At 56.7% G+C, this 9,148-nt stretch overlaps 2 protein-coding genes across 6 annotated transcripts in view; one reads left to right on the top strand and one right to left on the bottom strand.

Annotated features, from left to right (window-relative positions):
* Positions 1-1,164: 1,164 nt before the first annotated feature.
* JMJD4 (jumonji domain containing 4) lies at positions 1,165-8,549 on the bottom strand. Of its 2 annotated transcripts, XM_042931830.1 has the most exons (7): positions 8,178-8,549; positions 7,911-8,076; positions 5,762-5,887; positions 5,285-5,552; positions 4,749-4,895; positions 4,000-4,327; positions 1,165-1,415 (listed from the first exon to the last, which is right to left on the bottom strand). In XM_042931830.1, exons 1-6 carry the CDS (start codon positions 8,440-8,442, stop codon positions 4,019-4,021), a joined length of 1,281 nt encoding a protein of 426 aa, XP_042787764.1. In that variant the 5' UTR covers positions 8,443-8,549; the 3' UTR covers positions 1,165-1,415; positions 4,000-4,018. The 2 variants fall into 2 exon arrangements, with proteins under 2 accessions (XP_042787764.1, XP_042787758.1); XM_042931824.1 differs by lacking the exon at positions 1,165-1,415 and having other exon boundaries at positions 2,804-4,327.
* Positions 8,550-8,802: 253 nt separating this feature from the next.
* Positions 8,803-9,148, top strand: part of SNAP47 (synaptosome associated protein 47) — a 50,958-nt gene continuing 50,612 nt past the window's right edge. For 3 of the 4 annotated variants that reach the window (XM_042931811.1, XM_042931787.1, XM_042931803.1), the window contains exon 1: positions 8,803-8,907. The gene's annotated coding sequence lies outside the window, so the exon portion shown is untranslated. Of the gene's footprint in view, positions 8,908-8,952; positions 8,997-9,148 lie in introns of those variants that run through there. The other variant, XM_042931794.1, reaches the window with a different exon arrangement.

Raw genomic sequence — 9,148 nt, 5'->3', positions numbered from 1 at the left:
AGGCAACCCCTCAGAATTCCTGGCATTTAGCGGTCAGAGGTACGTTCTCAGGTATGGGAACAACCACTCAAATTTGGGAGTCTTTATACAGCCCTTGCCAGGACTGTTGCCTCTCCCAGGACAGTAGCTGTATTTCTACAATTTGGAGGAAGAGGGAAACTTCTGCTTCTCTTGCTGAGATTTCTTCTGACAAGGATTGAGAAATTAACAGTTTCCAAGGTCATACTCTGGAACTCCATCAGCCCATAGTGGGAAAAATCGTAAAAACAAAACAAAAGCCAGAAGCAAAGGAGAACACAGAACATGGAAAGGATGAGGCCAGAGAAAGGTTATTAGTAAATGTACTGAGAGCAGGCAGGACTTAGCCTCTGCAAGCCTCCCCAAGGACCTCCCATGGCCCACTCTTTACCTACACTTAACACCTCCTGGGAGGTGGTCTCTGACCTCAGAATTCCTTTTCCTGCTGGCTTCTTGTCCAGGGGAAAGGTTTGTGATGCAGAATTTAGAGCTACAGCTGGGCCTCATCCCATAAGCATCCCCACAATGCCTTGCACAATAGCTTACTCCAGAAATGCCCTAGACAGGGACACTATGGTCACTCTGGTCAAGGCCTGTGCCTTGCTTATGTGACAGGAGTGCCAACATTTCCCATGAGGAGGCTGAAAGATGTAGCCTGACAGGTGAGGGGTGTCACCAGAAATGACCATCCATGGGCACCACAGTCGCTGCCTTACCAATACCAGAATGCCTCCAATCCAGGTGGGAAACACACACTGCCCTGAGCTTACTGGAGTGCCCTCCCATATCCTTCCCCAGGACCAGAGGCTGAAGGGTTACACCACACATGCCAGAGAGCCTCCAAGGCCCTACATAACTTCCTGTGTGTCCCGTCACAGACTTCCAGTAGCATCCCAACAGACAGCCTACAGAAGCAAGAGCTAGGTGAATTAGGGGGCAATTCTGAATTATCCCCTCCTCCCCAGTGGCTGCAAGTGTCACCTACACACACAGCAGGGCTCACGTCTGCCAGGCCCAAGGAGTGTGCAGATTGTCCAACATAAGCCACCCAGGTGGCTCAGTTGGTTAAGCATCTGATTGTTTTTGGCTCAGGTCATAATCCCAAGGTTCATTAGACTGATCCCCATGTTGGGCTCTGTGCTGACAGTGTGGAGGCTGCTTGGGATTCTCTCTCCCTCTTTCACACTCTCAAAATAAATAAACTTTAAAAAAAGAACAACATGGAGCAAGAAGCTGCTCACATGTGGCATCTCTTGGTTTGGATGGTCCAGAATTGTCACATGTGGCACTTCTTGGTTTGGAAGATCCAGAATTACCACGCAAGGGACGATCACACATGCAGTGGTCATGGGTTTGCAGAGCGAGTATCTGATGGCACACCGTGGCTATGGAGGGAGCTGTAAAGAGAATGACGGTAAGTGGTGACCTGGCCTGGGACAGTCCAGGGGTCCCGAATGGGAAGTGTGCAACAAGACAGGGTCTGATAGCACCAAGTGGGTGTGCTAGGATCAAATGTTTGACAGCACAGGAGGAGCAAGTGGTAAGCACTGCAGAAGGATGTGCTGGGGTGAAAGCTGGAGAAAAAACACACAAGCATAGACTGTGGAGTTGTGCACAAGTGTGTAAAAGGCGACCAAAATGGCAAATAATGGCTGTGCAAAGAGCAAAGAAATGGCAGAGTGGGCATTCCCGTGGTGGAAGCTGATGGTATGGAACAAGGGTGCAAGGGGCAACTGTTCAGTAACCCAGTGAATGCACACTGGTTTAGTCAGCGTGCCAAAACGTGGCTGGAAAACACTCAGGGAAGCGTGCAAACATGACTGTCCAACAGCAGAGTCCAGGGGGGCCCGGTGCAAAGGAGTACACAGAGGGTGGCCATACGACTGCCCACAGCAGCTGGGCAAGGTGCTCAATGTCAGGGTGGGTGGTCAGAGGCAAGGGAACACTGGGGAGTGATTGGTGGTCAGGTCCACATCCTCTTGGCCAGGCCACAGCGCCCACCCATTTGGTCCAATGCCAGGCTGGATATCACTGTTAAGGCATCTCTCAGATATGATTAACTTTTAATTCTGCACACCTCAACAAAGCAGATGACACTCCACAGTGTGGGTGGGCCTCACCCAATCAGCTCAAGGCCTTATGAGCAAGGACTGAGGTTTCCCAAAGAAGCAATTCTGCTTCCAGGCTGCCACACACACCCTCCTGAGTTTCCAGGCTTTGGACCAAAGGGCACAGTGTCAACACATCTCACTCACCATCTCTCGCTCTAGGTAGATCCTGTGGGTTCCATTTCTCTGGAGAACCCTACCACCCTGTTAAGTGGCACACAGGTGTGCAAGGTGTGAAAACTGAATGGCACAGGTGAGCATGCAGTTCAAATAGACCACAGGGTGCAACGATGAACTTTTTTTGCCTGGCAGAGGTGCTGTGCAAGGTTTGGAGGCTCAACGGGGCAGACGTGCTCTGAACCACATACTGCTTGTTTGGTGGCTTAGGATGACAAAGACAAACATGAGTGAAGGGTGGAAGAGGGTCACAGGGGCCCCGGAGACCATGGGAAGTACTTATCCATAGTTACCTAAGTAGGAGAGTCCCGAACCTGCAAAATGCTAATACAGAAAATTTCCACTGATTTCACATTAACTTTACCAGTGCCATCTCTGCCTATACACCTCCTGGCTGGTGGGGCATAGACATTTTTGATGGTACACACATACACGTAGAGTTGCTCCAGAATCAAAGTGGGACTCATAATACAAGAAAGGTAGAAAAAAACATCTTTAGGTTCATGGTCTACTGTTTTATGTGCAGAGAGAGTGTGCTTATACTAAGGGGCACTGCTAAGTACCATCAGAGAGCTGCCAAAATGGCCAGTAGAAACATCTAGTTTTGCTGGTCCTCAGCTCCATTCAATTCTTTACACACCTTTCAGCATCTGCTAGGTACAAGATTCTACAAAGTTACTGTGGGGGATACAAGATGGTTAACACAAGCTCCTGACTCTTAGGAGCTTATAATCTGCTAGAGGAGATCAGTAATAAATATAGATACATGCAATGTGGAGTTAATAAAGTGCCAGGGAAATACTGAAGGGACACTTCTGATTGGGAAGGAGAGAGGTTCACTCAGGAGGTGGCATCTCATGGAAGTTACAAAAGAGGTAGAGTCTGAGTAGATGAAAACATGTAGCCCTCGCTGGGCTCCAGGTCTACCCCTGATGGGAAAAGGCAGGGCTGTCTCAAGCAGGAGAGAAATAAAACCCAGCAGACCCACAGACCCTGAGTGGTGCCCGAGTGCTGCACCACAGTGATTCTTGGGGGCATGCGTGAGGCCAAGGACGGGGCACAGGCCCACAGAGGGAAGGCAGGTTCTGTGTAAACAGTGGCTCTAGTGTGGGACAGAGACAGAAGCCCTGGCCTGGGGGCTGCCCTGGGCCCCAGTCCCCACCAACAAGAAGGGGCTTGCTCCAGGGGAAGATGCACATTCACACAGTGGTCCTGCTGCAGAGGGTACCCTGCCAGACACACCAGATGCCTCACGCTGCCGTGGACGGGAGGCCTGTGGGCTTGCAGGCTGGTCTTTGCTAAAAGGCCGGGGGCACCGAGAATCCCAGCCACCTTCTGCCCCCACCTGAGTCCCCAGCACACTCCAGGCTTATTGCTGCAGATCTTACTTACCAACACCTCCCACCCAGCACCTCACTGGATCCAGAATACTCAGCCCTGGCCGAACCTCAGGACCAGGAGCCTGGACCCTCTGCACAGGCATCAGGGCCCCGGGGAGGCCAGCGGACAGCCAGGATGCTATCACGCCCTTAAGAGCAGGAGCCATGCCTGGGACACTGGAGGTGACAAGGCTCAGTGGGAGGTGATGTGTCCCAGGCCACACAGAAGCGTGGAGATTTATTTCCGGAAGGCGCACCAGAGGAGGCCGCCTACCCTCCATGCTGGTGCCCCACAATCCTGTCACGTCATGGGGTACCTGATCCACGCAGCATGCATTAAAGAGTTGTGGTGGTGACCACGACCTCCTCTAGCTGCCTCAGAAGCTCCTCAGGCTGCGGCGAGAACGTGCTAGTGTCCACTTTCTGGAAGTCTGGGTGGGCCACCACGGACGCCAGCACCTCGGCAATCCGGCCGATGTCGAAAGCAGCCTGCTGGGGGCCCAGCATGGTGCCCTCGCCACCCTCACCCTCCACTTCATCAGGGCCCATTCCCTTTGCCAGCAGCAGAAGCCTCCTCTCAGCGATGATCTTGAGGAAGCGGTAAAATTCTTCAAAATTGATCCCAGAGCAAGCCCTCATGATGACCTGGCCAGAGAGGAGCAGCCAGTGAGCCACAGCTTGCTCGCAGCTCCAGGCAAGTATCTGCTGACTGTGGGCAGGGCCCAGACCACAAAGGATCCAGAAACTTGGCCCAGTTCTCGAGGATGGGGACAGAGATGACTGGGGGTCAGCCAGCGATGGGATGGGTCTGAGTCCTGCAAGCTGGAAACCCCAGTGACCTGCCCCAGGCCCAGAGGGCCCTTCACACAGGCAGACCTAGAGGCTACCACGCCCCCAAGACCATAGCTCTAGCCCCCTCTGAGAATGTAGGCTGCCCTGGGGGCTGCCCCACACCCTCCCCACACTGCAGGCCTGGCTCTGCAGAGCCCCTCCCCAGTCCCCACTGCAGCCCTGCGGAGCCCCTCCCAGTACTTCCCACACCCCCGTCCTGTCCAGGCTGGCCTACCTGGCAATGATGGTGCCAGTCAGGCATGGTGTCCCTCCACTCACTGACCTCCTGCTGCACGGCACAGAGCTCTTGCTGCAGGAAGTGCCACATGTTGGCCAGGTTACAGCCATTGACCCAGTTGTGGTTGATGGAGATGGTGTCCTCCTGGGAGGGGTGAGGCAGAGGTGTCCCCATGAGCCCAGGGCAGGTACTGCCCCTCCCCCAGCCTGGAGGTCCTTCCAGCCCTTCCCAGCCCTGAAAGGGCTGCTCTTGTGTCCCAGAGGTGCCAGCAGGGAGAGCGGGCTGGTGGAACCCGGCCTGCACACAGGCTCTCCTAGACAGGGTGGGGTCAGCAGAGGTGAGCCTAAACCCTCTCTGTGGAGAGGCATCTGAGAACGTGCCAGGGGTGAGGACTGGTGGGCCAGCCAAGGGGCAGTCACAGGGGGAGACGGACTCTCTGGGGCAGGAGCCACACCAGGAGGACCCCAGGACGTGTCTCCCTGGCCTGTCTGGGCCACGCTGCGGGCATGTGTGATGCGGTGTGCCCACCCTACCAGATTGTGGACTTGGTGGTGCCAGCCACTGGGCACGAACACCATCTCGCCCGCCTCCTGCGTGACCTCCAGCGGGGGGCTGCAGTGCTCACGAGTGGGGTACAGACGGCGGTCAAGGAGTGCAGGGGAGGTCACATCATAGGGCAGGCCACCATGGCAATCCCGCAGGGCTTCTTCCTGCCCTGGAGGAAAGAAGAACCACTTTTTCCTCCCACAAATGTTGACAGACCAGCTGAAGGAGCGGAAGATGTCGGCGTGAAATGGTGACCTGTGCAAAACATCCCCTTAGTGCCTCTTGGCTGGGTGCCATCTGGTTCTTTCCAGCGGGACGGCCACAGGCAGAGCCCCGGGAGGGGAGAAGTGGGTTAAGCTGGCAGCAAACAGGGGCTCTCATGGAGTGGATGGGCTTCAGGACCGCATGCAGGGAAGCGGAGGGGATGAGGTGCCAGCAGGAGGGAGGAAGTGGACAGACTGTACCAGGTGCCAGTGGGCCCCATGTAGACGAAGCGGTAGTCGTCCACATCCAGAGAGTCCCAGTACTCGTTCAGCCAGTCGGATGAGAAGTACACAGGCAAGGTGAAGACGTCCTCCGCCGATGAGTCCCTGGAGGGGGTGGCAGGGGGCTGTGGCAGGAGTGGCTAACAAGATGCTAGATCCTAAGCGTTCTGGAAGGATGAGCAACCCCGAGCTGCCTTCCAGAGCCAGTGCCAACTGACCACCCAGCGCCAGTCCAGCCACCAGATGACCACAGCCCCCATGGCTCAACCACAGTCACAGCAGGTAAAACGGCTTTCGGGGCGCATCGACCACACAGGCAGGGACCTGACTGCTCCAGAACTTCCCAGCACCACTTCTAGGATTTCAGCCTCTGGCTGGGCTACGGCTCCAGATGCCTCATCTGCATCACCCTGTCTTTCCAGAGTCTGGGGACCTCTGTGCTTTCACCCCACCAGTGACCTCCAGTCTGAGTGGATGCGACACCACAGGCCCATATATGCTGAGATCCTTCTCTCCTACCTCTCAACACTCGAAATCCCCCTGGTCCAAAAACCTGATCCCACAACCAAGCTGATGGGGCCCCAGGCACAAGAGCACACCAAAGCAGCCCAAGGGAGTGGGTAGCCCCCCCAACAACATGCTGGAACAAGCTTCTGGAGCCACTCACACATCTCTCATGGTCACAGGCCACGAGGGGGGGAACCCCAGGAGCCCTAAACCACCTGTAGTTACCCAGAACACCAGCCACTCCCTCTGCGGCCATGCCTTTGTGTGCCATCAGACTCCTGCTTATCCTTCAAAACCCTGCTCCAATGTCATGTCTCTGATGGCCACCTCTGCCTGCCTGACCCAAGTGTTGCTTGGTTCTTTGTTCTATGGTTTCCAGGGTTTCCATATGTGACACTCAGCCAAAATCAGCCACCATATAATCACTGAACAAGTTTCTCGAACAAGTTCTCGTGCAATACCTAGAACGCACACCAGAAAACTCACTTATTGTTTACTGGAAGCCTGAATCCACAGTGTGGGAGCATCTGGGTCTACAAGTCCATACGTGCTGCTGGAACAGGAGTCCCTGAGGGCCAGGACCTGTGTCTGGTCTGTGAGGAACAAGCAGCACTGGGGCAGAAAGCACCCAGGGCGTGCTGCTGCCAAGTGTACTTTTGGATTAGTCTCAGGAACCTCAAGGGAGTGAATCTAGTCTCAGTTTACCTTTCTGAACCTTACTTTCCACACCAGCAAAATGAGAATTCAGTCATTCACTCATCCATCCGACACTAACTTAACACCCACTCTGTGCCCTGTGCTGCTCGCTGGGGTCTGAGTACAATGGTCGATGCTTGTGAAAAACACACCCCTGAGCAGGGGAAAGGGACAAAAAACCCCAGGACGACCTCAGAGAGTGGGAACACAGCAGATGGGATGAGGCTGCCCATGCATGTCAGAGCTCCCAGGGAAAGAAACGAGTGCTAGGTGGGGAGACCACAACAGGCCTCCTTACAGACAGAGAGTTGCTGGTCAGTGATGGAGACTTGCTGGAGACTGGACACTCCCAGTCCAAGGTGGACAGGCACTGGCCTAACTTGGAAAAGCAGGGCTGGAAAGGGAAGGCCAGTCCTAGTGGCACCTGAGAGGAAGGGCGAAGGCTGAGTACTACCTGCCAGCTAGAGAGGGTGGAGTCCTTAAAGAGGGTTCTGGGCAAACGTGAAGCAGAAGAGGTGGCCGCGGGAGGCCACATTCCTCACAGTCACCCACCCTGTGATTGAAGAGGACGCCTCCAACCAGAAGAGAGCCAGGTCTATGCGCGCCGAAACACCCCTGGCTGGGGGCGGGGCGCCTGGCTGGCTCAATCCACTGAGCGTCCGGAGTCTTGATTTGTGCTCAGGTGGTGGGTGATTCCAGAACCGCGAGATCCAGCCCCGGTGTCGTGGTCTGCGCTGAGCGTGCAGCCCGCTTGGGATCCTTTCTCTCCCTACCCCTCCTCCCCTCCCCAGCTCTCTCTCTCTGCCCCTCCTACCCCCCTGAAACAAAATCCCTAACTGGGGAGAAGACGAGCTGCCCCGTGTGCAACCAGGGCTCGTTTAGGTCCAGGTAAAACAGCGCCCCTGCGCGCGCAGCGCCCCTTTACCTGCACAGGTGCCAGTCTTTGAGATAGAGGCAGCCCCGAGGAGAGAAATAGCCCCCCTGGATGTACTCTTGCCAGTAGCTGATGTAGTCTCTGAGCGGCATGTGTTCTTTGGGGTTCGAATTGTACTCCTGGACCCCGCAGTTGGCAACAGGCACGACGACATCTCCTGAAACAACAGGGTCCGGCACTGACTCCTCCGAGGCTCTCCGAAGACAACCACCCTCGGGTACGCGCTCCCACCGCCGGCTGCCGGCCCCCGGTCCTCACCGTACTTCCGAAGCAGGTGCTCGAAGTTGGGCTTCCCGCTGGACGTCACCCAGTGCCTGCGGCTGCCCCAGCCGGCGGTGAAGGAGCTGGAGAAGACGCACGGCATGTTGGGAAGCAGGTAGCCCTTGAAGAAGTCGGCGTAGGAAAACGAGTCCGGATTCTCGATGAAGTCCACGCAGCCTGGGGGCGGGCAGGCGCCGCCTGGGGGCCGCCCCTTCAGGCCTCGGAAATGATTTTCGGCGTATACGCGCGTCTCTCTGTCCATCCCGGCACAGGCTGGGCGTCCGCGCGGGGCGGGCGGCGCAAAGGCCGCCGCTGCCCGGTGAGGGGCGTACGCCCAGACTCTCGCCTCCCGTTGTCCGGCCCGAAGACTGAGAGTGATCGGAAGTACTTGCTGAAACTACTTCCGGAGCAGACGTTAGGGGCACCGGCTGCTCACGGCCTCCGTGCCGGCCGGAGCGAAAACCGCGACGCACAGGCTCTCAGAGCCCAAGGTCGGCCCGGCGCCGTGGAGCGGAATTAAAAGCATGCGGGCAGAGTTCCTGCCCGAGTACGAAACAGGGAGCGCCGGGCACTGGACGCATGCGCATAGCAGCCTGCGGGCCTCATTCTGCGCAGGCGCGGGGGTGTTCCTTAGCGCCTCTGAAGCATTTGGTCCCTCCCGCGTCTGAGATTGTCAAGCCGCGCCAGACCCGAGTCTCGCGGTCTGAGCGCCTCCCGGGTGACACAGGTAAGCGGCGCCCGCACTGTGCGGCTGGGCCTGTGCCGGAGCCCACCCACACCTCCCGCGGCACAGTCCCGCCTTCCACTACTGTCGCGGTGAGAACCCCTCCTCTTCCCAGCGCGCCACTGACCAGGGGAGATGGTGGGGCGTGCACTGGGCTGACGAAGGGACATGGGGGTCAGAGGTGGGGCCCTGGGGAACGCTGGGGGCCTAGGGAGTGATGGGGACCAGGAGGGGACGCTGGGCA

This window comes from Panthera leo, chromosome A1 (assembly GCF_018350215.1).
Source record: "Panthera leo isolate Ple1 chromosome A1, P.leo_Ple1_pat1.1, whole genome shotgun sequence".
NCBI lineage: Eukaryota > Metazoa > Chordata > Mammalia > Carnivora > Felidae > Panthera > Panthera leo.
Note: the sequence above shows the minus strand (reverse complement) of the source record. Positions and strands in the feature narration are given on the sequence as shown.

Excerpts from the sequence above, each read along its gene's own strand:
- JMJD4 (XM_042931830.1), bottom strand. The coding sequence starts at position 8,442 with ATGGACAGAGAGACGCGCGTATACGCCGAAAATCATTTCCGAGGCCTG. Across the intron at positions 8,077-8,177 it reads GCACCTGCTTCGGAAGTACG|GAGATGTCGTCGTGCCTGTT; the intron begins GTGAGGACCGGG and ends CTGTTGTTTCAG. Across the intron at positions 4,896-5,284 it reads ACCACCAAGTCCACAATCTG|GAGGACACCATCTCCATCAA; the intron begins GTAGGGTGGGCA and ends CACCCCTCCCAG.